Raw genomic sequence first — 27,335 nt, 5'->3', positions numbered from 1 at the left:
TGCAAGTAATATCTCTTATCTCTTGCTGAGGACTTCCCTGAGAAAGTCTTTTCTCCTTTGAGAAATTTTATTCCTTACTCCCACCCCATTAGCTGTCTTAGTAAAATAAAGCTTCATGAGGGTAGAGCTTTTTTTCCTGTTTTTTTTTCACTGCTATTTTCCTAGCACCTCAAACAATGCCTGATACATAGTAGATGTTTAAATATTTCTGGAATAAACTGAACAGTCATTATGATGATACTAATATATGTTAAAAATAATCTATTATAGATCTAATCTGTCTCTTTGAGATTAACCTTTTTTTATTGCTCTTAGAAATTTTTCTGCAGATATCTGGTAATACTTTATCATCTGTTTCTATTTAAAAAGGGGGGTAAAAAGCTGATTGGAATATATAGATAAATGGATAGGACTTGGCATCTTGGGTTTCATGATTGATCTGATTTTATTATCTTGTTGGAGATATCTTGATATTGGTATCTAGTTCTTCATTCTTGGCCGGTCCAATTCCCTGGACTACTTCTTTTAATCTCTGGATACAAAAGTCTGAGAGCAGAGAGGGAGAGGATTGCAAGTCTCAACATCCAGAATGTATATATTTACTAGCTCCTCCTGTTTTCCGTATGGCCCCATACCTTCATCTGGACCTAGTGTCCTCCCTGGAGAAGAAGGATACTTTTAGCCTTTTGCTGGAGTGGGAAACATGGTGAAAATGTACAGAATGTGGGAGAAAAATCTCAGGATCTAACTGCTCCTAAAGGGCTTCAATTAGTCTTTTTTTTTTCTTTTAATATGAGAATGGATCGTGGTTCGGTAGTTCTTTCTTATGTTAGTTCAAACAGATACTTGTTGAATACTTACTATATTCTGAGTTCTGCAGGTGAAGTAGGGGTAGGGCATGGACACTATACACAGAGGGGACCACAGGAGCAGGGATCCTGAAGCCAAAAACTGCTTGAGGTGTAGCTGGAACCTGATCTTCAAGAGTGTTGTCAAGGTATGCCATTCTAAAGGATAGGTAACAGGATTCACTATTAGTTAATTTTCTTTACTTCTTGCTTTCTTCATTTTACTCCTACTTCCTACTTCTAGAGGAGTTTGATTTCATCAGTTCTTGAGAACTGGGGCTTCTGTGGTATACCTTGGTTACTGTCTGCTTTCTCTATTGCTCATTTAGCTATCAGCCACTCATCTTTTTTCCCAGTTCAAAATTTAAACAAGAAAATTGAAACATTTTTTTCCACTATTTGTCAATGAGGTAGGATTGAGATTAGTTGCAAATATTCAAGCTACCATCTAGGCTCAAAAGTCTTACTGTAGGACATTTAATGAAATTTGAGGACAGCAGACACTAGGAATCCTATACAGTATCAAGCCAAGCTTTTAATTTCAAGTGATCCCAGGTTGATAAGTACCTTTGGGTTTCTGGCAGATATAGTAGAGGAGGAACCCACTTTTCACACAGGGCCCAGAGTATTCCTACAGGTAAAGTTCCAAGGGATATGCATTCTTAGTCAAAGGTTGCCAAGCACTCTAGGAAATGGAACACAGTGAGAGGGAGCTAGCAGGAGCAACAAAAGAGTAGTAAATACAAAGCCCTCAGATTGTGGGATTATCAGACACAGACTGTTATATAAATACGTTTAATAAATTGAAAGAAAAGGAAATGGAGAAAATGGGTATATAGCCACGAAATTATAAAAATGAAAAAACCATTTTGGAAAAAGATCAAATAGAACTAGAAATGAAACACTTAGTCATTGAAATAAATTTAAGCCTGGGTTAACAGGACAGTTGAAGAGGGAATTGATTGATGGAATGGTAGATCTTAGAAAATTATCAAAAACAGGGATGCCTGGGTGGCTCAGCGGTTGAGCATCTTCCTTCAGCTCAGGGCGTGATCCTGAAGTCCCGGGATCGAGTCCCACGTCGGGCTCCCTGCATGGAGCCTGCTTCTCCCTCTGCCTGTGTCTCATGAATAACTAAATAAAATCTTTTATCTTTTTATAAAAAAAGAAAATTATCCCAAACATAGCACAGTTGAGACAAAGAACTCCAGAAGGAGAGATAAGAGAAAATGGCAGAATCAGAATTTCCCAGAGTAAACAGGATACCACATGGTTCAGAAAGTCCAGTGAAGTTCAGCAGATTATGAAAGAAAAAGAGGATGAAAAAATAGGCTGACTTGGTGTCAAGTTTGGTACTGCAGAGCACCACAAAGAGATTTAAACAGCAACCAGAGAGAAGACAAATTACCAAAACAACGATTCTGTAGCCACCTGACTCCTTGACAGCGGTAATGGAAGCCAGAAGACAGCAGAATGTTAGTTTTAATGTGCTATGAGAATATAGCTGTCCGTCTAGAATCTCTACCCAGTGAAATAATCTTTCAAGAATGAGGGTAAAGACTTTTCAGTCACAGAAACTGAATAAACTTGCTAATAACAGATTATCCATGAAGGAAATTCTAAAGGATAAACTTCAGACAGAAGCTAATATCATAAAAGAAATTGTAATGGAAATTAGGAAAAATTTAAAACCGAATGAGAACATATCAAAACCTGTGACAGCTGGGAGAACATTTGTAACATTAAACACTTACATTAGAAAAGAAGAAACGCTGGAAATTAATTAGCTAAGCAAATAATTCAAGCTAGAAAAAGAACAATAGGATAAGCCCAAAGAAAGAAAATGCAAGCAGATGAACAGACATCAATGAAACAGAAAGCAAGCAGACAATACAGAGGCTCAGGAAAGTTGGGTTTTTGAAGGGTAATAAAATGGACAAATGTCAGGTGAGCTCAATGAAGGAAACTAGTGATGATACAGTATTAGGAAAACAAAAGTTATGTGCACAGAAATTAAGATGAGTAGAGGAGGTTATAGGAATACCTTTCTGGCAATAAATATGAACATTTAGACAATGAATGTCTAGAAAAATATCATTTATCAAAACTGATTTAAGAATTGGAAATTCTAAATAATCCTGTAACAATTAAAATGTGAAATCATTAAAAATCTTGTTTCAAGGGCACAGGTGAACTATACAATGGGATCAAGGTGTATTTTCTGTGGAAACAGGAAGAAGTGACATACCAAATGCATTGGTTTTTAGCAATAAAATTATCCGTGATAACAGTGCCCTAACAGTGATAGGCCAGTTCTGTTCATTACTGGAATAGAAGGATCTTTTATGTTTTTATGGTCCAGAATAAATTATATACTCATCAAAAAAAAAATCTTGTTTCAAACAAAACTCTAGGCCCAGATGCTTCTGCTGTCAAGTTTTACCTGACATTCAACAATCTCAGCCTGTTCCAGAGTATAGATGGGGAATACTCTCCAGCTGAATGAAGCATAACCAGTAACCACATGAGAAAGGAAACCCACTTATAAGTCTCACTTATAATTGGCAAAAATCCTAGACAGTATATTAGCCAACTAAACCTAACAGATATAAAAACCTGACCAAGTTGGGATTATCCTAGGTCATCAAGGGTGTTCTAATATTTAAACATTTATAGTGTAACTTATCATATTAACTAATTATAAGGGGAAAATCATACTATCCTCTTAGTGGGTAGACATGCAGTTTTGGTTAAAATTAATCAAATTATAAAAAAAAAAACTTAAAATGATGGTGGGAATTTTCATGATCCGTTAAAGGGTTTCTACACAAACCTACAGCAAATACCATACTTAATGTTGAAATAGTGAAAGCCTTACCTTTGAGATCAAGAGAAGATAAGAATGCACATATGACTATTATAAGTCAACTTTATAGTAGGTATTCTAGCCAGGTAAGTAAAATAAAAAACAAAAAATAGATAAAGGTTGAAAAGAGGAAACCAAATTGCTGTTAGTATTCGTAGGTGATAGGATTTTATTTAAAAGTATATTCAGAAACACCCTCCTCTCTTATTTTACAAAAATAAGGCATTTGTTTTTTTTTAATTAAAAAATAGTAAAAATGAAATGAATCAGACATGCATCTGGATGTAGGTCCTGAATCTGAGTACACTAAGTAGAGACAGCGAAACCTACAACTCCCCTGGTTGGTTTTCTGTCTTTCAGGGATCACTGTCTTTTGTTGCCAGATTTCCTAGTGTCTTGAAAACTGTTGTTTTATACATTTTGCTCCAGTATCTTAAAACTGTTGTTTCATATAAAAAACATGTGTTTGTTTTTGGCTGTTTCAAATGGAAGAGTAAATCTGGTCTCTGTTACTCCCTCTTGCTGGAAGCAGAAGTTTAATTAAATGCTTATCAATTCTTAGTCCTCTTCTGTTAATAAAGAGTTATTTTAACATGCACTTTGTTCCGGTGCAAGGCCTTTCCTTTAAAAGCATGTGTAGGTTTAAAAAGAAGTTTTTTTTAAAGAAACGGGTCATTTAAAGGCTTAATCCTGAGGACCTTTAAGTAGGGTAGGGAGGTGCCCTAAGATGGATAATTCCTGAGGCTTTTGTTTTCTTGCTGCTACATGCTTTGTTACCAAAGGCTGTTCAAGGTCTCACCACCGCTGGAGTTTTGACCCACTGATGTGTTTCATAAATTTTAATGAAAGACAGATTGAGAGAAGCCACTGATGGGCCCACATGGTTGTACCAGATCTGTGCACTGGCTCAGAATGCAAATCTCTATGAAATTACTCTTAAGTTACCTTTGTGGAAAGCCCCAAACTCCATCTTCTGGCTTGTATGATCTAGCTAGGTCAGATCAAAAGTGATTTGCAAAAACTTTCATGTTCTTGGCACATTGCTATGATTTATTTTTAAGTCACAGAAAACTGTCCAAATATTAGCACACATATTATATTTGCCAATAAACTAGGTATGGTTATATAGAGCACAGTGTGCTTTTTAAAGGAGTTTGTAAAGAATATGGTTTAACTTGCCAATGTGTGATAATAAGCTTATTTCTTGTGCATAATTATGAGATTTGTAATTCACTAGCAGATGTTTATTTTCATTTAGTTAAAATTCAGACGTTCTTGGCTTAACTCACATTTTCTCTGTATCTCACAAAATTAAAAAAAATAGACAAATTTTTGTTCAAAACATCCTTTAAATGGGGCCATTATTGTAGAAACAGATTTTATTATTGCTGCTAATAAGGATCAGGGAGAGAAAAGGAAATTGAGATCTTTGAAGGGTCCCTCAACATCATTTAGTCCTATCTCTTTGAGACTCCCCTGCTGCTGTCAGATCCACTAGCTTACAGAGCAGCAGAGCTGCCTCGTGGGGACTCTGGCTCCCTTCATTTCTGTAGCCTACTTGCTGAGCTAATGAATAGTGTAATGGCCAAGAGATAGGGAAAAATATTAGAGAAACCAAAAGGCCTAGATTATTTGAAACTAAATAATTAACATCAGAATAATGAGGGATTGACTGCCTTTCCCATGCTGGGTTCTAGTCCTTTGATCAAAGGGTGTCTTTTCTTTACTGTTTTATACTATCTTAATCAAAACAGCCTATATAAATAATTGGATTTGGGCTAGGTAGGATGAAAATGAAAGAGAGATTAGAAATAGCATATACTCCTTTTTTAAATTAAGCCTTCAGATGGATTTTAATAACTTAAACATGTTAACTGCAATTGCTATTCGTAGTTAAAAAGTGGAAAGGTATTTTATTTTGTTTTTGGTAATTCTTAACAGTATGTGTTTTTCTTTTCAGCTACTAAGTCAGGATTGTTACCTCCACCACCTGCACTCCCTCCAAGACCTTGTCCGTCACAGGTAGGAAACAGAAGTTGATTTCTGTGCACTGTTTGATAGTAGGGAAGTTGTCCTACCACTGTACTTCCTTTGCAAGGGTTGATAGCTACAGAACTAACTGGCTGGTCACATTTCCACGATGACATCTGGACAAAGCAGAGAGTGTGGTTTCATTTCTTATCCAGCCAGCCCCCCAACCTCATGTGGAAAAGGGAAAGTTTCCTCAATAAGCAACCAAACAAATGCATAGTAGTTCACCTTTGGCCCTAGAGGGTTGCATATTGTTTTCAGATAGAGAAAGGAGTAGAAGAATGGGCATTTCTCCAGTTGCGGGGGGCATGGTTTGTTTTTATGTATAATTTAGGTGTGTATATTTTCATCAGTATTTTAGGAGTTGTATTAATTCTCCATAATTAATGGTCATCACCATGGTGTTAGTGCTGTGTTTTGAGCCTATATTGCTTTCTGTAGGATGATATTTTCCTTTGGAACAATAAGCTGAAACAGCAGGAGTTGGGAGAGGGTGTCACCAAAATCTGTTTCACTTGTGAATTAATTCTGCCTCATTTATATGTGCTACTATGGCCTTATTCATCAACACTCCTTGTAGAGTTAGAAATGAGAAGCAAGCAGCAAATCTGCAGAGTGTGGTAAAGGGTGCTACAGATCTTTCTTTTCATTAATTGCTGTTAAAGAGACTTTAAAGGCCTTCTAACTTTAAGTAGAAAATGTCAGAAAATTTCTCTCTAAACAATCTCAGTTTCTACCTTATTACTCTAGATGGTTTAGAACATACCTTTCCATGTGGCACATCTTAGGACTTGCTGAGTCACTGAAACCACTTTTAACATTTGCTTGTCCTTCTTTTAGAGAATTAGATCATTTTTAGCATCCACTCAACCTTGAGGTGCAAATACAATGAGTACTGCTTTCCTTCCTCTGTTTGAAGGGTAATAAAAAAACCCCTGTTCTTCCTGACACATAAATGGGTGAGAAACCCCTTTCTAATACTCTAAGATTGGCTTTAAGAGATGTTGATTAGTCAACAAGTATTGAGTCCCCGCTGTATGTCTAATGGCAAGCTTTAGTTCTGTCCTAAGCTTTTCCCTGGTTATAATTTCTGTTCATTGAAATTATTAGCTCTGTTTCTTGAGCATCTGCAGTAGACAGATATTGTGATAAGTGCTTTCAATGCATTATTTAATTTTCACGAAAATTCTATGAAGTAGTATTGTTTTACAGATGAGGAAGTTGAAGCATACAGGGGTTAAGCAAGTCAGCCAAGGTGACATAGCTATTAAATAGGTAGAGCCAGCTCCCAAACCGAGGTCCATCTCCTAAAGGCCCCTGCCCTGCCCATCAATGGAGCTGAAGTGTCTATGCATACAGTAAGATAGTGATCTGTTGCTCTGGCAGGATGAGGCTTTCACCACATTCCCCACTGTGGAGGACCTAGATGAGACCAAACTCCTGATTGGTACCAACAGGAAACCTGGGCTTTGTCACAACAAAATGTGGGCATTCTGGAGGCACTTATCTACCAGCTAGCTACTGGTTTTAAACTGGGGCTTGGGAGCCACTTGGATGAATGCGTGGAAGACCTGTCTGAAAGAACTTTTGTGATCAACCTCTTTATCTTCTACTGCACAAGTAACAGTGATTACTTCCTGCTTGTGAAATGTGTTGCTGCTATTAGCAGTCCTCATCTGACCTGCTTGAGATGGGCTTCCTGCCTGCTTGGGGGCTTAGTGACCAAGGATCTGATGGGGGGCTGGGAATTCTCAAGTCACTGTTAATGAATGAGACTGCTTCTTTGTCTACCAGATTTCCCATCACAATGTAAACAGTGAGCGCAGTGCTCATCCCAAGCCTCCAACTCAGCTGCCTAACTATGGAGATTTCAGACTGCAGAAACAGGTGTGTAAGAAATGCAGGCAGAAAATCCCTTCACCACTTCCCTCCCCCTATTTTCCCCTTTTCTTCCACTGTGAGTGGGACACACACATTCAGCCGAGGAAATCCTGGGTACTGAACACGTGACTGTATTTAGTCCTTGTGCAGTGTCAAATTCCTAATTGGTCCTGGGAGAGTCTCACCTAAGCACTTGGATGGGGCACCTGTATATTCTAGTCTTTCCCAAACTGCTTATGATAAAGCAGTCTTCTGGGAGATGTTAATAGGGCTCTGTGATTAAGACATGTTTGCAGCTCCTGCCTCAGTGCCCGCTTGTGGAGAGTCACAGTGCATATGGGCTCACTAAAGGATTTGAAGTCCTACAGTAAAGAAACCTGGTCAATTTTGGTAAAGCTTGCAATTCTGTAGTGTGCGTGACCATTCACCTCTTTATTTATACAATACTTAACCAATACCCTAAGGGCTTGGTGAGTAGGAAACATTATTCTACACCAGCCTTAAGATATTGGTAAGAACATTTCCAAACTACTTTCATCTGTCACCTCTTCTCTATATTATGTGATTAAAGTTAAATTATCATATCTGAGGCCAGTAGTTTTTCTTAGAAGAGTTGAAACCAAAAAAAGAAAGTTTACCACATGTTAGCTTCGGATTTCTAGTTGTCATGTTTTCAGTTTGTTTTGTTTTCGTATTTGCTTTATTTTTCTTTCTGGCTTATTCTCTCATGAGGTCATTTTTACTACTTCACAGCAAGCTTTATTACAGCAAACCTAAGCATTTTGAATTCCTCCTTTGCTCTGTTAAAATTTTTTTTTGAGTATTCCTTGTTATATATGGACAATTGAACTGACTTAGAAAAAAAACCTCAGAGACTTTTTTTACGAGACTTAAACTGTAGTACTGAGGGGAGAGAAACAAGGAAACTTGGTATAATTTAAATCTTAAATTTATTAATAGCTCTGACAAGAGATTAATATAAAGAGATTTTGGATTTAAAACTTTTAAATAAAGATTTTATTTATTTGAGAGAGAGAGATAGAGAAAACAAGCAAGGAATGGGGCAGAGGGAGAAGCAGACTCCACACTGAGCAGGGAGCCCGACTCGGGGCTTGATCCCAGGACCCGGGGATCACAACCTGAGCTGAAGGCAGATCTTTAACTGACTGAGCCTCTCAGGCACTCCTGGATTTAAAATTTTCATATTATTTGACCTGATAAGTGAGTAATGCTAGATTATAATAAACAAGAAAACATTCTGTTCCCTAAAAAGGAACAACTTTAAAAAACTATATGGCCAGTCAGTGATGTCCTTCAAGATTGTAAGTATGTAAGAGAAAAGCATTTGTACATTTGTAGATGTGTCCACAAAGGTATATATAGATTGTTTCTACATACACTAAAAGTATCTCTACTTATATCAAGTGAGAGAGATGAGGTATAGGTTTTCAGCATAAAATGCAGTTTAGCTGGCCCCTGCTTACACTAAGCCTCAGTATGATATGGACATCTGGAGGAAATTATACAGATGGGGCCCTAGAGTTAGGAAAAGGAATAAATTCAAATAAACAGATCTTTTTATTTTTCATACTATAGGTAAGATCAAGAGAGACCAATTGAATATATAAAGAATCAAATGGTTTGTGTTCCATATTTTCCTGGGGACAGGCTAGAGACCAAGGGCATGGTATTTTGGCTCAGATCAAAAGAGGTGACACATTTATTTATAAATTTTTTTGAAAAGACTGATTCATAACATAAATGACTAAAAAGCAGAGTTAACTGTTTCATATAGAGCAGTGTTAACATGAGAGTTTAACTTAGTAGCCTACTGTTTGTCTGTATATAAACTGAGTAAAATGCCATCTACAGAGGTGCTTGTCCTGTGGGTCAGTTCTTTGCTAAGGGCCTATTTGGTACTCCAATAATTAAATCTCTTTAATAGTATTGATCTCATGCCACATTTCTTCTGGAAATAATCTTTTTAAAAGAAAAGAGGTTTTTTGGTACAAAGGATAATCTTTTCAGTTTTATATTAACACCACATTTGATGTATTGGGGCTCCCTGTAGACTAATGTGCTCAGGATTTTTTTTTTTATTTATGATAGTCACACACAGAGAGAGAGAGAGGCAGAGACACAGGCAGAGGGAGAAGCGGGCTCCATGCACCGGGAGCCCGACGTGGGATTCGATCCCGGGTCTCCAGGATCGCGCCCTGGGCCAAAGGCAGGCGCCAAACCGCTGCGCCACCCAGGGATCCCTGTGCTCAGGATTTTAAGCTAATTTCTTACCTTATAACAGCAAGTGCTTCTCACTGGCAGTGCAGGAGTACTAAAATAGCACTGTAGGATGAAAACACTGTGGAGGAAACATTTGATCAATACTTTTAAGCTTTAGACCAAGAGGGCTTCATGGAAGGGCTAAGGTAATCCATGAAGTGAGCTTTAAACAAGAAAACTTTTCTTTTCACATGGCCAAGGAGTTCAGAGCATTACTGTAAAGAAAAAGCAAATTCATGATTCAGGCATGCAAGAGATCCCCATGTGTTTAAGGAACTGCCTGAAATTTAGAAAGGTAGATTTTAGGGGAGAGAGATTTAGTGTTTGAACATGGCAGTGAAGAGCCAGTGACCTGCCCGCTTGAGTCCCAGTAATGCCAGAGCTTTGGGAGAGGAAAGGTACCCTGACGAGAGTTCTGTTGGGGGAACAGCCCTTGAGGGGATAGCACAGGGCATCAGTTAGCCCAGTGGTACTCGTACACACTGGAATCATCTGGGGGAGAGCTTTGAACCTACTGAGGTCTGGGTCCTACCCCAAGAGATTTTGGTGTGGTGGGTGGCCCAGGCATTGGGAGTTTTAAGAAGCTCCCCACATGATTCTAAAGTATAGCCAGGATTAAGAAACACTGAATTAAGGCAAGAGAAGGAATGTTCAAAGACCAACTTGAGAATGTAGGGAATTTGTTGATGGTATGCCCAGTTCTTAAAGGGCACAGTGGAAGGCATTCTTGAGTTGGGGAGGGTGGGAGGCATAAGGTCAGGTTAGGGGATGTACCCATACCCTGTGGTGACAAGAACCCAGATCCTGATGAATGGCCTTGGGAGTTTCTGCCTTCTTGAGATGGCTGACTCCAGTAGGGTTAGAGGGCTTGATGGAATGGTCTTGCTGGAAGGACTACCCACTGTGTACCTCAGGTTCTGTGTGTGCTATTGTGAAGGACTAGCCATGCACTTGGATGGCCATGAGAGGAAACCATAGTCCATGCAGCAAGTCCTTCATCTAACTTTGTCATCTGGCTAGAATCAGGTCTCTAAGGCAATACTGAACCCAGTAGGAATATGCTGGGCATGCTGTTCCCTTTCAAAGCCAAATTTCTTAGACACGACTTTTTAGATAAGATCCTACCCTCTTTTATTTGGAAGGAAAGACGGGCTCACTTAAACTCAAATGGCAGTTTATAGGCCCTGAACTACTTCTGAAATATTTGACACTATGCTTTTCTAGAAAATGTCCTTATAAATTAGTATCCTGCCATTTCAAGTATTCTTTCTGTGAGTTAATATAGAGTTGGTGATACAAAATAGTAAATTCTCCTGGAAGAAATAAAGAGTTTTAGAGCTCACCCACACTTGTTCTTTTTTTCTCAGTCTTTTGGGGGGGGAGGGGCATTACTGGTGATCATGTAAGTTTCTCACAGAGTTATTTAATAGATTTTTAACATGTAAATTTGATTAAAGCTTAACATGCATACTGAATCTCTATTAAGCACATACTAAATCCATTTTTATTTTTTATTTAAATTTATTAACCAACATATAGTACAACATTGCTAAATCCATTTTTAATAGAGTAAAATGGAGTACTATCTCATTGGGAACTTTAAATATCTAATAAGAAAACAGCAGGAAACATTCTTTAAGTATAAACAATATAGAAATGTTACCGCTTCTAGCATTTCATGGCTTTTCTCTCTATCAAATGAAAATTCAGTGGGCATACATCAAATATGAGATCTTTTGCTATAATATATGTAGATGATCTCATGTAATGTACACTAGTCATTGAATCACCTTAAGAGCATGTTGGCTTTATATAAAGCATATTAATGAGCTTTCAAAGATATATATGGCATCCTAATTTTCACTTGTCAATATGTAATTTTAGTACATGTCAAGAAGTATTTTTTCTATGTATTCATTTATTAGAAACTTCGTAATTATTCTAAAGAGAATTTACAAACCTGTCACCTAAGATGGCACCTTCCCTTTCTTCCAGTGTGTTACCCTGTTCTGTCTTACAGTGCACACTGTAGATGAGCTGAAAATCACAGTATGTAAATGAGTATTTCTGTAATTAAGAAGGAAAGTCTAGGCCCAGGATTTATCTTCATCTGTGATGAGGAAAAAACATACTAAAAGCTGTAGAACGCTATATAAATGTTTCCGTGGTCTTGCTTAGCTCTACTACTCTGTAACTTTGTGGGAAGTAAGCAGATTAGCCTCACAAGACCTACTGCCTGTTTTATAAAATGTAAAGATTAGAGTAGATAGATCCTTCTAGTGCTTAAGGTCTCTGAATCTGTGTTATAGTCCTCTGTCCAAGAAAAATTTTGTTGCAAATATAGTTGAAGCATCATAAAACACAATTGAGGACAAGATGACTTAGATTAATTTCTCCCTCCTTCCCCCCACTGCTGAGTACAACTTAAGAGCCCTGGACATAATAAACAGAAAGAGGACTTTGAAAGATGTAAACAGGAAAGTGGCCTGGCTAGGGCCTTAGGACTTGAGTAATGGCATGGCAATGAGTTCCCTGAATTGTAAGGAAAAAAAAAAAACAACAATAAAAAACCTACAAAAAACCAACTCCCATATATCCTGGACTGCATACTGGAGAAGCTTGCAACCTGGAACTACCAACAAATGTAGACCCCCCCCTCAAAAAAATAAAAAAACCTTGAGAAAAGTCTCCTCTCTGGCCAAAGGACTGCGAAAAGGGTAGACAAACTAGATAGAAACCTTTTTGACAACACATGCCCTACACCAGCTAAACATCATGGATGTGCCTCCCTCTGGGGTCATCAAAGACCAATCTGGGAGTTAGCCTCTTGTCCCTCACTTGGTGGCAGCAGACAACGTAGGGTAGTACTTTCCTAGCTGGCAAACACGGTTTTAGCAGAGACCAAGGGGGTCTCCTAACCCTGATCTGATGGCAACAGGTGGCCTTGGAAGGTACTTTATACCCCCACAGATAGTGTCACTGGAGACAGACATTTCCCAATAAGCAGACACTCAAGGAGTTTGTCACTAGTGGACCTGCCCAGTAATGAATGCTAAAGGGAGTCCTCCAGACTGAAATGAAAGGATGCTAGACAGTAGTTCGAAGCCATAACAAGAAATGAAGAATGGTGAAGGCAGCCATGTCGGTAAATCTCAAAGCCAGTAGGGTTGATTTGTAACTCTTCTATTTTCTATAGGTTTTAAAAGAAAAATGCTTAAAATAATAATTACGAATCTATGTTGATGGGCACATACATATAAAGATATAATTTGTGACAATGATAATATAAGGGGCAGGAGGGCTATAAAGGAGGAGAGTCTTTGTATACTATTGACACTAAGTTGGTATTAATTCAAATTTGATTGTTGTAAAGTTAAGATGTTAACCAATCCTTAGGGTAACTATTAAGGAAAAAAACTAAAAGATATAAAAAATACAAAAATGAGAAGGTAACAAAAACAGTATACTAGAAAAACAATCAGTTAATCATAAAAAGAGAAGTGATGGGTGGACTGAGGAACCAAATAGGTACAAGACAGAAAACAAGCAGCAAATGGCAGGGGTAAATCTTTCCTTATTTTTAATTACTTTAAATGGATACATGTCTCCAATTAAAAGGTAGAAACAGATGGATTTAAAAAATAATTCCAACTATATACTGTTTATAAGAGACTCACTTTTGATCCAATGATAAAAACAGGTTGAAAATAAAAGAGTGGAAAAACATACCTCATGCAAATAATAACCAAAAGAGAGCCTGGGTGGCTATAGTCACATCAGACTAAATAGACTTAAAGACAAAGATTGTTAGAAGACATAGAAGGACATTATATATTAACTCAAGGTTCACTCCATTAAGATGGTAAAAAAAAAATTTTATAGAAATATGCACACCAAACAACAGAGCCCCAAAATGTATGAAGCAGAAACCAATAGAATTGAAGGGAGTAGCAGTTCTACAAAATCTCACTTTTAGTAATGGATAGAGCAACTCGACAGAAAACTGGTAAGGAAATAGAGGACGTGAACAGCAGTATAAATCCCCTAGACCTGAGCGACATCTATAGAACACTCCACCCAACAACAGCCCAAGACAGGTTCTTCTCTAGTGCACATGAACATTCCCCAGGATAGACCAGATGTTAGGCTGCAAAACAAGTCTCAATAAATTTGAAAATACTGAAATCATACGAAGTGACCACAGTGAAATGAAACTAGAAATCAGTAACAGAAGTATCAGAAGATTCACTAAAATGTGGAAATTAGGCAGCATACTCTTAAAAAACCAGTGGGTCAAAGAAGAAATTATAAGTGAAATACCTAGAAAATACCTTGAAATGACTGAAAGGGAAAACATATCAAAACCTATGAGATGTCGGAATAACAGTACTCTGGTGGAATTTATACTATAAGCACTTATATTAAAAAGAAAAAGGGATCCAAAATCAATAAGCTAACTTTACACCATAAGAATTGAGAAAAAGAAGAGTAAGCTAAACCCAAAGGTAGCAGAAGGAAGGAAATGAGGTAGAGTGGAGATAAATGATAAGGAGAGTAGGAAAACAATAGCAAAATCATTGAAACTAAAAATTGATTTTTGCATCCTCTAGTTAAAAGGCTTTATTTTAAATCAAAATCAGATTCTGATAAATTTTTTTTTTAAATTTTTATTTATTTATGATAGTCACACAGAGAGAGAGAGAGAGAGGCAGAGACACAGGCAGAGGAAGAAGCAGGCTCCATGCACCGGGAGCCTGATGTGGGATTCGATCCCCGGTCTCCAGGATCGCGCCCTGGGCCAAAGGCAGGCGCCAAACCACTGCGCCACCCAGGGATCCCAGATTCTGATAAATTTATCTCTCACTGCAGATAATGTTGTTTTGAATTTATCAAGGTTGAATATTCCAGTAGAATGATTCTGATTGTGTAAGATCTTTTTTTTTCCCATACTAATTTTGGCAGTGCATTTTACTGTATGTTCCCTAGTTGTAGGATTGGTTCATAGGTGACTCAAATTGCTCGTCATAGCTCTTGGTTGGTGTAACATGAAGACACAACTGTGGTTTAGACCAGCTTCTGTTGATTGAATCTTGAGAGTTCTGCAAGTCCTCTCAAGGATTTATTAAAGGGATTTGAAAGCTGTACTCAAACAGTTGGCATTGGATGAGAAATTAAAAAGGCAGAAGAAACTGCCATAGTGATAAGTTTAGAGAGAAGACAGAGATATAGTGAGGAAATACTGGCATTTTAAAGATTTTATTTATTTATTTGAGACAAAGAGAGTGAGCAAGCACGAGGAGGTGGGGAGGGGCCGAGGTAGAGGGAGAAACAGATACCCCACTGTGTAGGGAATCCAACACAGAACTTGATCCCAGAACCCTGAGATCATGACCTGAGCCGAAGGTAGATACTCAACTGACTGAGCCTCCCAGTTACGTGGAAATACTGGGATTGTAGTAGTGGAGGGTGGATTAAGGATAAACCCCTGCTGTTTATTTTATTTTTTTTTATTTATTTATGATAGTTACACAGAGAGAGAGAGAGAGAGAGAGAGAGAGGCGCAGAGACACAGGCAGAGGGAGAAGCAGGCTCCATGCACCGGGAGCCCGACGTGGGATTCGATCCCGGGTCTCCAGGATCGCGCCCTGGGCCAAAGGCAGGCGCCAAACCGCTGCGCCACCCAGGGATCCCAACCCCTGCTGTTTAAAAGAGCATGCATAGCTTTGCCAGCTCTCAACAAATACTATTAGAATTTATCCCAAAAACTGTTGAAAAGGAAAAGTTTTATGATGACATTTATTTTAGTATTATTAGTAAAAATAAAAAACAATACAGGGGCACCTGGGTGGCTCAGTGGTTGGGCATCTGCCTTCAGCTCCAGTCATGATCCTGGGGTCCTGGGATCGAGTCCCACATTGGCTGCCCCGCAGGGAGCCTGCTTCTCCCTCTGCTTGTGTCTCTGCCTCTCTGTGTCTCTCATGAATAAATACATAAGATCTTTTAAAAAACACCAATACAGACAAATGTCCAAGAAGGTTAAGGGTGTTGGTATTACTCTGGTTAAGGGTATTGTTTATCTGCCTAATAGGGTATTAGACATCTCTTAAAGTGATTAAATGGAAAATAGTGGAAAAGGGAGATAACAGCTGGGTACAGAAATGTTTCCTGATTGTACCACATAAAAGTGCTTAGTAAACCTTTGACAGTAAGGTGTTCTGCCTCCTTGGGTGATCTGAAAGGTCTGTGGAACACAGTGATTGGCCCCTTTTCCATGATCAGATTTTGAATTCCTTTCTCAGCGTTACTGGCCAGTGTTCCCTTGTAGGCTTTTGAGGTTTTTAACTCCCTTAATGAATTTCCATGGACTTCTTTTCAGAGGTCTAAAGGGGTCACGTAAATAATTCATTTATAACTTACCTATCTCATCTTGTACCTTGTTTATATAAGTACAGTCTCTATTTTGGGGAGACTATATGAGTGGTATGTATGTAAATTGCAGAGTCCGTGAAGGTCTCCGGACATTTCAGTCCAAAATGTCAAGTCTCTACTGTCAAGCATTTGGAGGTAAACTGCTAAGTAATTGGTAGTAGTTTAGATAGCTCTTTTTGGTGGGAAAATTATGTAGTTTCTCTCTTAAAGAGTTTCTCTTTCAATTAATGTTTATGAAAAAGGGAAAAAGTGCTCTCTGATAGGACAGTTAGAATTTTAAAAACTCACTTAAAGCTTCATCAGAATAAACTGACACTTGGGAAGCTACTTTTAGACACCATGCTCTCAGAATTTATAAGACCTGTCATCATATACATAATGTAGTTAGGATAACTCCAGGAATTGGGAGGTTCAAATATACTGAAATCTATCACGTAGTAGTTTTTTTCTTTCTTTTTTTTCCCCATCTACTAGTTTTTTACGTCCATGTTCTCTGGATAGTGAACTCTTACTGTCCTTTCTCTGAAATGGTAATTTTGCATTGTACAGAATTGCAGGTTGAACGTTATTTTCCTTCAGCATTGTGAATGTATTCCCTCCTTTTCTTCTGGTGTTTCTTGTTGTTGTTAAGAATTCTCTTTTTGGTTCCTTTTTTCATAAGATTTTCTGTATTTGACAGCACATGAGCAGAGGAAGCAGCGGGCAGAGGGAAGGAGAGAAGCAGATTTCCTGCTGAGCAGGGAGCTGCACACAGGACTTGATCCCAGGACCCTGAGCTCAAGGCAGATGCTCAACCAACTGAGCCACCCAGGCACCCTAATTTGGAACGATCTTAGTCATATCTCTGCAGGCTTTAAAAAAAAAAGATTTTATTTATTTATTCACGAGAGACACACATACACACACACACAGAGACAGAGACATAGGCAGAGGGAGAAGCAGGCTCCATGCAGGGAGCCCGACGTGGGACTGGATCCCAGACTCCAGGATCATGCCCTGAGCCGAAGGCGGATGCTCCACCACTGAGCCACCGAGGTGTCCCTCTCTGCAGGGGGGGTGCAGGCTGTGTGCTCTATCTGCTTCTGTTCCCTTTCTTAGGGAGGCAGTCCCAAGCACCTTCCCAGACTTCATCCTGATTTTGCAGCTTCACAGGTAGTAAAGTACCACCTTAGCCTCTGGCTTCAGGAAATGAGCATGGAGGAGGCCCTCTGCCTCCTCTGGGGCTTTGAAATACCTGTTACTCTGCTCTGTATGAGCTCTCAGCTGCCTCTGCCTGCTTCTGAACCCTCAGCCTGGCTAACTACTTTGTGATTTGGCCCTATAGGGGTGTTGAGCTGGCTTCTGAGTATGTCTAAGTCTTTTTAAATTTTAACACTTTTTGTGCTTGTGCTCTCTCATATCTGTCCTTGCACATTATTTTACAGCAGAGGAAGTTAAGGTTCAGAAAGTGAGTTCCTTGGAGCCTCTCACCTAGTGAGTGACAAAGCTAGCTAAGCTCTTGTAAAGAGGAGAGCTGGGAAAGATTTCTGAGGAGGTGCTAGAAATGTAATGATAACAAACACTGAGAGAGAGGGAGAAGGAGACAGAGGAATCACTCATTGCATAGCCCAAAGGCTTGCTAAGCAAAAGGTCACAAGAATTTCCAGTTTCTGTGCCCACCAATAATTTTCTAAATATGAAGTATTTCCATACATTAGGCAAAATGCAAAAGTGCTTTTCTCAGTGCAGACTTGACTTAACATTTATCTTGGCCAGAATAGCTTTCACACTTTGGTCAGTGGACGATATTTGGTGTGGCAAAAGGCCAAGTGTTGTTAGCCCTATTCTGGTTTTTAAAAGGAAACAAAAAAGGCAGAACTTTTGCATAATAAATAATTATATATAGTGCTTATATGCTAGATGCTCTTTTAAGTGCTTGACAAATATGTGCTTAATCTTCATAACAACCATGCACGATAGGTTCTGTTGCTATTCTCATTTTACAGATGAGTAAACCAAGGCACAGAGAACTTCAGGAATTTCCTCAAGGTCACCCACAGCAAGTAAGAATTAATATGACGGTTCCAGTCCTGGTTATCTTGCCTTAGAGTGCCAGTTCCTCCTATTATGCTATGCTGTCCAACCATGTCTCAGAATTATTTTCTTTTGGTAATTTTGACACACAGCATGGAGCTCGAAATCACAACCCTGATATTAAGAGTTGCACACTCTTCTGACTGAGCCAGCAAGGTGCCCCTTAACCCATCTCTTAACAACTGAGTTGACAATTGAGTTGTTAACTCATTTGTTGACAATTATCATTATCACGGGTACACTTTATATTGTGAAACCTCTTAATGAATTAGCTTTACCCCACCACTAGTAACTTGTCTTCTTTCTTGGATGCCCCCCTTACTGTATTGTGCTCATGGTATTATCATGTAAAGCTGACTTTGCTAGCATCATTTCTCTGGAAGATGCTGTAAGGTCATCCCACTGATGGAATATGCTTACAACAGGCCCATACTTTGCCAAGAACTGTGACGGCACAGAGATTGCCCTATGCTCCTGCCTAATGCCATCCATTTTATAGTTTCTCCTAGTGTGTATATGTATCTCATTTAAGTTCATTTTCTCATGTTGTATTGTCAAGGATTATAGGCAGTAGCTGGATGCCGTATTTCCCATAACTAACAAGCTACCCCAGTCTTTCCCCTAGAGGTCAGTTATGGTTGTTTTCTAGATTCCTAAACAATGGAATATTTATTTCTCTTCTCTGTCCCCCTTATCACATGGTGATAAAAACCAATAAGTACTCCTGTGTGTCAGGGAAGGAGCAAGTATGGAAGTGGGGCAGGATGGAAGGGTGTCCAAATGTGCTGTGGTGTTAATGGGAAAGGACAATGGAGGACAGCTAGGAGTCGGACCCAGGGAGGCACCCTGACAGAATAGTTAAGTGGGCTCGGGGTTCAAATTTTATCTCTGCCTCTTGCTGGCTGTGTATCTTTGGGCAAGTTATTTAGTCTGTCTCTCAGGTTCATCATGTATAAAGTGGGGATGATGATAGTATCTACTTTCATAGGGTTGTTAAAATGATTAAATGGGTTAGTATCCGTAAAACACTTAGAATTGTGTCTGGCATATAGTCAGGCCTCAGTGGCAAGTAGCTATTATAATTATTACTGCTCCAGGCCCAGCAAAACAGAAGCTGGTTCTAGTTGGCAAATATGGAGGAGCAGACTTAGGATAACCAAAAATTAGTGGCCGGTCCTAAGCCCAGAATGAGTGCTGGACTGGCTTACTAAACCACTTCTAGTAGAATGGTATTCTTTCCTGCTTTTGTGACCTTTCATTGGCTGGCCCTCTGCCTATGTCATGGGTCAGCAAACTACAGTCTTTAGCTCCAAATCCAGATCATCACCTTTTCCTGTAAATAATGGAAACATGAAGGAGGAGAATTGATGGAAAGACAGATAGACCTCCTAATAAGGCCTTTTAACCTACCATCTCCTAACTCAAGAATTGTGATGCCTGTATTTAGTTTGCAGCTTTGCCTTGAGGACCTTTATCTAACCAAGATGCTCTCTGTGTTACAGTTTACTAATAAAGCCTTGAGCAAATACTCTTGATTCAACCAGTAGCTTCAAAGAGTTGCTGTGGGCAGGCCTTCTTAACTTTGTTTCTCAGGCATAATAGAGGAAACCAGACTAAGGCCTTGCCTTTAAGGTGAGAAAGAGGGAAAGAAGCCTGTCCAGGAGAAACAGGATAAAGGATTTCTTTGTTCCCAACTCCTCCTGAATACTCTCTTCTGTTCAGCAAGTTCTGTAGGTATCACTTCCTGGTGTGTTGGTAAATGTTCCCTCTGGAAAAAGGAACAGCCCCACTCTGTAGCCTTTCCTGATGTCTGTGTTGTAAATCTCCCACACCGTGGCTGATGGCAGGTGTGGCTGGGAAGTGATGTGTGTCCTCAGCTCGTTGCTGCTAGTGTGTTGGGTAGTAGACAGCTTCACTTGCTGCTGGACCCTTGTGTCAGGAACTCTGTGTGCCACACAGGAGTGTTTTGTTTGTTTGTTCGTTTTTAGTCTAGGGCACTGTTTTCAGCCCAATCCCAGAACGTGCTGCTAGAAATGGGACCATATTTTTGAAGTCGCTAGAAATGAAAACTTCCCTCTTGTTTACATTTAACTTGTGCCACTAGGTGGCACTTTAAGGACATTACAGGAAATTGGCTCCACTGGATTTATTTTTTAACTTTTTATCGAAGTAGAACATACATATTGAATAGTGTACATTGAGCATGCAACTGAATGAATTTTCAGAAGCTGAACACATGTGTATAATCAGCACTTAAGTCAAGAAACAAAATATTACCAGCACCCCAGAAAGCCCATCTTAGGCTGTTTTCCAGTTACTGTCCCTTAGGGTTACCAATCTTCTGACTTGTAACAGCATAGATCAGTTTTACCTGTTATCTGCCTTACATAAGTGGAACCACACAGTAGATACTCTTGTGTCTGGCTTCTCTTGCTTACACAATGTTGTGTGATTCATCCATATTCTTGTGTATAATTATAGGTCATTGCTGTATAGTATTCCATTGTATATGCAAAAATATCACTGTTGTCCACTGTTGGTGGACATTTGGTTAGTTTTCAGATTTTGGCAATTATGGATCATGCTGCTGTGCATATTCATATACAAGTTTTTGAGTAGGTGGATACTTTCATTTCTCTTAGGTTTCTGCCTATAGTAGAATTGCTGGGTCATAGGATAGGCATATGTCCAGCCTATCCTATAGGTACCTATAGGTACTGCCAAACAGTTTTATGAAGTGTTTGTACTGATTTATACTCCATCAACAATGTTCCTGTTCCACTTCTTACATCCTCGTCAGTACTGGATTTATTTTGTGACTGGCTCTTAACTCTTAACTAATTTTTATAGTTTCCTCTCTAGCCAGCTATTTCTAATTGAAAGTTAGAAATTAAATTTAATCTAATTAAAAGCCACCTTCTTCTGATGGACATAGCTCATGCAGGAAGGGCTGTGTCAACCCAAAAGGGGACATTAATTACAGTCTAATTATCAGCTTTCACTAGTTAGAAAAGATGTTTTTCAAATACTACATTAATACAGAGCAACAGAACTGGGAATGGAATTCAAAATTTTAAGTGTGGTAAAATATCAAGTTAGGCTAGAGCTAGGGGTTTGAGGCACTTAGAAATTTTTATATACTTTTGCTCTTGTTGCCAGGTCTATATATGTCAGGGTTGGGGGACCAGCAAAAGGGATTTCTAAAGGCCTCATATCCAGATATCTTTGAATTGTGATGGTGGTGGCTGCCTGTTTAGTAAGCATCTATTTGGTATGGTAAGAAGCATACACATGGCATCTTTTTTTCAACCTTTATTCAGTGGGGAATATGAATCTCAAGAGAATCCTGTCATAGATCCCCTTACCTATAAAGTCTATGTTGTTGACTCTGCAGAGAGCGTTATCGTATGGCTTTAGGTATGTGTTAAATAGAAGGTGGGGCTCAGACTTGACTCAGAGTTCTGTTCTATTAGTAGAAATTGGAAATAGAAGAACAAAATCCCAGTCATCATTGCCAAAATATTTGTCTTTTAGACCAAAATAAAGCACTCATGGTTCTTTGTCACAGTAAATCTGTTTCATGGATTATTGTCCATAATCCAGTGGATTCCAGAAATCCCCAAGAGATTATGCTATTTGACTGCTGTGTCCAGGGACTAGTTGCCCATTATAGTCACTGATTATCCACTTCTATTGCAGTTGTCCCTGAGCTCCTCTGTCAGCGTTCCCCTGGGTGTTGCCAATGTTGGATTGGCCAGCTGTAGGGGACCACCAGAGATGTTCAGTATAAGCTGCCTGAGACACCTGTGCTGAAACAGCCCTAAAATCTGAAAGAGCTTTTATCTTTAAAAGCTTCTTCCCTCCAATATTGATAGCAATGTCCAGTGGCACAAATTTGGACCTTGGATAGCCTGCTTTATAGGATCTGTGTATAATCTAAATTGGAGTCAGCACTTTCGCAGTCTAGGTTTTCATCTTTTGGCAAGAGAGGAAGAGTCCTTTATGTTGAATTGGCTACTCTTTGCAGTTGCAGAATCTATGCCTGGGAAACCAATTGTATATTTATTCGCTTTTCTTTAAAAAATTTATTTATTTTAGAGACAGAGCGTTAGCAGGGGGAGGGGCAGAGGGAGAGGGAAAGAGAATCTCAAGCAGACTCCCCATAGAATACCCCAACTTGGGGCTCGATCTTATGATCCTGAGATTATGACCTGAGCCGAAACCAAGAGTCGGACACTGAGCCACCCAGGCGCCTCTGTATATTTACTCTTTTTTTTGTATATTTACTCTTAATTATTATAGTAGCTGCCATTATTGAGTGGCTACTATGTTACTGTGCTTAGCACTCTAGACAGCTGTTTTGCTTAATCTTTACAAATGCTAGGAGTTAGGTGAATTATCCCCTTGTGCAGATGAAGAAACTGTGGCTCAGAGAGGTTAAGCACATGCTCTGGTTATATACCAAGCAAGCACAAATCCTGGACTGATTCCAGAGCCTCTGCACTGTAACTGATGTGCTCTGGGGCTCCAGTTACTGTAGGATGAATTCTTGACTTGTTCAGTAAAACACAAAACACTGTTGGATTCTTACTAGCTCATTCCCCACATGGATTTGGGTACTTGCTGTGTGCTTCCATTCAGCTTAGGCATGGGAAAGGACAGTGAAGCAAAACACATTGAGCCCTCCAAGTGCTTACACATCAGCTCCATTTCTGTCTCTCAGAGGTGACTTGGGTCATGGATTTTGGTCATCGTTCTTGCAGAGAAATTCAGCTTTTTTGGAACTTCTCTCTGAAACTGATTGTGGCATGCCATGATGGGCTTTGCTGTGGCCAGTGTGCTGCTGGCCATTGGTTCTGCATCTTCTGTGGCTGGATGTGACCACATGGTTTTTTCTAATGTGCCCTTACCTAGTAGAGATGGAGGTCAGGTGAAAGGTTGGCACCAAATGACCTTTAGAATATCAGTGGGATGCTGGAGATTCCCTAGAGGCCAAAGCATGATTGTCTGCCCATCTGCCTACAGTTTAGCTGCTGCCTTTGTGTTTCCCAGTCTTGGCATCTGCCTGAATTCTTGAGTAATAAATAAAACTGGAGTTCCTTTTTCTAATCTGTCAGCATGAGTATTACAGAGTTTATAAAATAAATTAATCAATTATCCATACCTTTAGCAATTAGTTCTGCAATTAGACTACTTACTTACTCTTTGGAAAAAAAAGGTTTATTTATTTATTTGAGAGGGAGAGGGAGTGTGCATGAGCGAGGAGAGGGGCAGAGGCAGAAAGAGAGGAAAAGGGGTAAGTTGGATGCTTAACCGACTGAGCCACCTAGGCACTCCTAAACTACTTAATTTTTAAAAAGATATTTGACCTTTTTCCCCAATTTTATTGAAAGGTAATATACATCTCTGTGTAAATTTCAGACGTACAGCACGATGGTTTGATTTATATATATTGTGAAAGATTACCACAATAGGTTCAGCTAACATCCATATTCTCATATAGATAAAATGAAAAGAAGGGGCCCCTGGGTGGCTCAGTCTATTGAGCATCTGACTCTTGATTTCAGCTCAGGTCATGATCTCAGGGTTGTGAGATCGAGCCCCACATCAAGCTCTGGGCTGGGCATGGAGACTGCTTGGGATTCTCTCTCTCCCTCTCCCCCTCACCAATAAAAAGAAAAGAAAAAGTGTCCTTCTTGTCATGAGAACTCTTGGGGTTTTACTCTCTTAATAACTTTCTTATATATTGTACAGCAGTGTTAGCTATGGTCACCATGCTGTGCATTACATTTCTACTACTTATTTATCTTATAACTGGAAGTTTGTACCTCTTGGTCACCTTTCTCTAATTTCCCCTCCCCTCTGCCTTTTTTTTGTTGCAAATTTGACACTTACTTCCTTGCTTTTAAGGTTTTATTTTTTAAGATTTTATTTTTTATTTTTTTATATATTTTTTAAAATTTTTATTTATTTATGATAGCCAGAGAGAGAGAGAGAGAGAGAGAGAGGCAGAGACACAGGCAGAGGGAGAAGCAGGCTCCATGTACCGGGAGCCCGACGTGGGATTCGATCCCGGGTCTCCAGGATCGCGCCCTGGGCCAAAGGCAGGCGCCAAACCGCTGCGCCACCCAGGGATCCCTATTTTTTTTAAAGTAACTCTACACCCAAGGTGGGGCTCAAACTTAAAACCCTGAGATCAAGAGTTGGATGTTCCACCGACTGAGCCAGCCAGGCACCCTGCAAATTTGACTTTTAAAAACAAAAGTCTTACTGCTGAAGATTTTGCCCAGCTTCAAATATTTATTTATTTTATGAAACCATATGGCAGACACCCCTATTCCTCCATGGTAAATGGACAAGAAAACAGTTAAGAAGCCTAGTTAGTTTTTCGTGCAGCACCTGTGGCCTTTTTCAGAGCAGGACCTTGGAGACTTGGTTTTTTCATCTCTTAAATGAGTTCAGGCCATCTATGGTCCACAGTTGGTCTGGACTGGCTACATAAAAATTACCCAGGGAGCTTGTTAAAATAGAAGTTTCTAGTGCTCCACCCCTAGGAGATTCTAATTAGGGAGGTCTGGGGTAGTATCTAAAAGTCTGTAATTTATAAAAATTCCCTGGATAATTCTCCTGTGCAGCTATATTTGGGAACCACTGGGCTTAGAAGGTCTAGAACAAACAGAATTGAGTTGGGAAGGAATTTCTGGTCTGTTTGAAGATTCAGGTAATACTTACGTGCCTGGAGCGGGATCCATATGGGGAAACTAATGCAGTTATGATGCAGAGGCAAATTGGAGCCAGATGATAGAAGATCTTTAACTGGCTGAGTGTCCCTAAGGCCTGTGGTGCTATGCCATAGGCCTTAGGGACCAATTGAAGGACTTTGAGGAAAGTGTTTTGATGAGAGAAGGTGCTTTTACAAAATTATTTCCTTAGTGTGTGCAGGGTGGATCAGACTGGGAAAATAACTGAAGGCTAGAAAAAGACCCACTGCAGTTTTTGCAGTGCCCCAGGTAGGAGGTTTAATAATGAGCACATGGACTGAGATGGGAGCTATGGGACCTTTGCAGAGCTAGCCTGCCTGGGTGGCACCGGAATCTGGGGCATGTTGTTTTAAGCTACTTTAAAAAAATCCATAATTTATCAGTATTGTGTTGTTCATCTACTTTAACTATTATAATGAATGAATTTATTGTGTTCATGTCCAGGAGATTTTAAAGGAAGCCCAGTAAATAAATTCATGTAGAGAAGTAGTTGGCAGCAGCGACAGCTGCTGTTGCAAGGAAGGAGGGAGGAAATGAGAAACAAAGGGAGGCCTTTCTTGCCAGGCGGCAACCCCATCCTTACCCTGCCTCCACATGCTTGGGGAAGGGGGTCTAGCAGAGGCTCCCCCGAGCTGGATCTGCCAAACAATCTGTAGAATGCTCCTCTCAAAGGATTAGGTGTGGAATGTGGCATTTGGCATTTGAGTCAAATGAAATATTTTTCCTTTGTTCCTCTAAACCCAGTCGGTAGGTCATTGTTTCCCAAAGTGTGTTCCACAGAACATAGTTCTGCTAGATATTAATAGGAGTTACATGAAAATAAGAAGTTGAAGCCAAATCATTTTGGGAACTGCTGGGTTAAGTGAAAGCAATGGCTTCCTTTACTTCACAGGATTTCAGAGTGTGTGTGATATGCTATGTGTTCTGTGAATTTCAAGAAGGGATATAGGCTATGCCATGTTCCCTAAGCTTATCTGTTTTCTCTAGGCCAGGCGTGACAAACTATGGCCCACAGGCCAAATCTGTCCCATCATCGTGTTTTTGTAGATAAAGTTTATTGGAACACAGTCACACCCATTATTGTGTTGTCTGTTTTTTTTTTTTTTTAAAGATTTTTATTTGAGAGAGAGCCAGACAATGAACAAGCAGGGGGAGCAGCAGGCAGAGGGAGAAGGAGAAGCAGGCTCCATATGGAGTAGGAAGCCCAATGCAGGGCTCCATCCCAGGACCCTGGGATCATGACCTGAGCCAAAGGCAGATGCTTAACCAACTGAGCCACCCCGATGTTCCATTGTGTTGTTGTCTTTGGCAGCTTTAGCACTCAGTAGCAGTGTAGCACGTTTGTATTGGAGACACACAGACCAAATGGCCTGTAAAACTGAAAATATTTATCTGGCTCTTTACAGAGCCTATCCTTGGCTAGGCAATTCATAGAACTGATATTCCCTGGAACTCATATTTGAGAGATACTGCTATAAGAAGATAGAGGTGGGTTGTTCTAGTCCTGCTTGTGATGAATCTGCTTAATTTTATTCAGCTTTTATGCTGCCATATTTCTTTTCCTCTTGCTTTAAACTCTTTCCTCTCAACCATTTATCCATTGTTGAAGATCAAAATCTGGCTTCCATGTGTCATTGTTCTTTCCTTTCACTTATCACATACCATCAATCACCAAGGATGTAGCTAGTGTCAAGTTTACATAGCTCTCAAATATGCCTATTCCCCACTTCCACCAGACTGATTTAAGTGACCATCATTTTTTGTCTTGTTTTCATTTTCAATGTTTTAAGTGGATTGCCTTTGCCCACTATGGGTTGCTTCTAATCCAGGCAAGGGCATATCATCCATCTTGATAGAGTTGTTTCGTATTTTAATATGTGGAGGAAAAAGGGAGCTGCTGAGGCCCCCCTGTTTCATGGGTTATCGTTCTCTCCAAGTTGTTAGTTACCTTAGAAAAGTCTGTAGAAATAGCAAAGAAATCTCCCAGGCTTTTTTGGCTTTCCAGCTGCTAAGCCTTACACTATTTTCCTGAGGTAAAGTGAAATAGTTTCTTGCAAAGAGGGGCTTTTGTACCTCTAAATCTCATCTTTAGTTTTTTGTTTAGTTTAGTTTTGTTTTTACCACAAAGCTCATTTTCTTTGCTCATCTCTTTTTCTGGGATAATGT

The 27,335-nt window shown here is 39.5% G+C and overlaps 1 protein-coding gene and 1 long non-coding RNA gene across 19 annotated transcripts in view; one reads left to right on the top strand and one right to left on the bottom strand.

Annotated features, from left to right (window-relative positions):
• The window catches only part of LOC140628277 (uncharacterized), a 48,549-nt gene extending 47,043 nt beyond the window's left edge, over positions 1-1,506 (bottom strand). For 4 of the 6 annotated variants that reach the window (XR_012026588.1, XR_012026591.1, XR_012026592.1 and 1 more), the window contains exons 1-2: positions 1,416-1,506; positions 862-1,007 (exon numbers count right to left, since the gene is read on the bottom strand). This is a non-coding gene — a long non-coding RNA (uncharacterized lncRNA). Of the gene's footprint in view, positions 1-303; positions 660-861; positions 1,008-1,415 lie in introns of those variants that run through there. The other 2 variants (XR_012026589.1, XR_012026590.1) reach the window with 2 other exon arrangements.
• REPS2 (RALBP1 associated Eps domain containing 2) overlaps positions 1-27,335 on the top strand; it is a 231,016-nt gene that overhangs the window by 158,412 nt on the left and 45,269 nt on the right. For 10 of the 13 annotated variants that reach the window (XR_012026586.1, XM_072817502.1, XM_072817501.1 and 7 more), the window contains 3 exons: positions 5,675-5,736; positions 7,540-7,632; positions 18,321-18,377. Coding sequence is in view for 12 of the 13 variants with exons in the window: in XM_072817502.1 (XP_072673603.1) it covers positions 5,675-5,736; positions 7,540-7,632; positions 18,321-18,377 (212 nt within the window). In the remaining variant the exon portion in view is untranslated. The remainder of the gene's footprint in view (positions 1-5,674; positions 5,737-7,539; positions 7,633-18,320; positions 18,378-27,335) is intronic. The other 3 variants (XM_072817511.1, XM_072817505.1, XM_072817504.1) reach the window with 2 other exon arrangements.

The sequence above is a fragment of the Canis lupus genome, chromosome X (genome assembly GCF_048164855.1).
Source record: "Canis lupus baileyi chromosome X, mCanLup2.hap1, whole genome shotgun sequence".
Taxonomy (NCBI): Eukaryota; Metazoa; Chordata; class Mammalia; order Carnivora; family Canidae; genus Canis; species Canis lupus.
The sequence above is the reverse complement of the archived record's forward strand: the minus strand, read 5'-3'. Positions and strand labels throughout refer to the sequence as shown.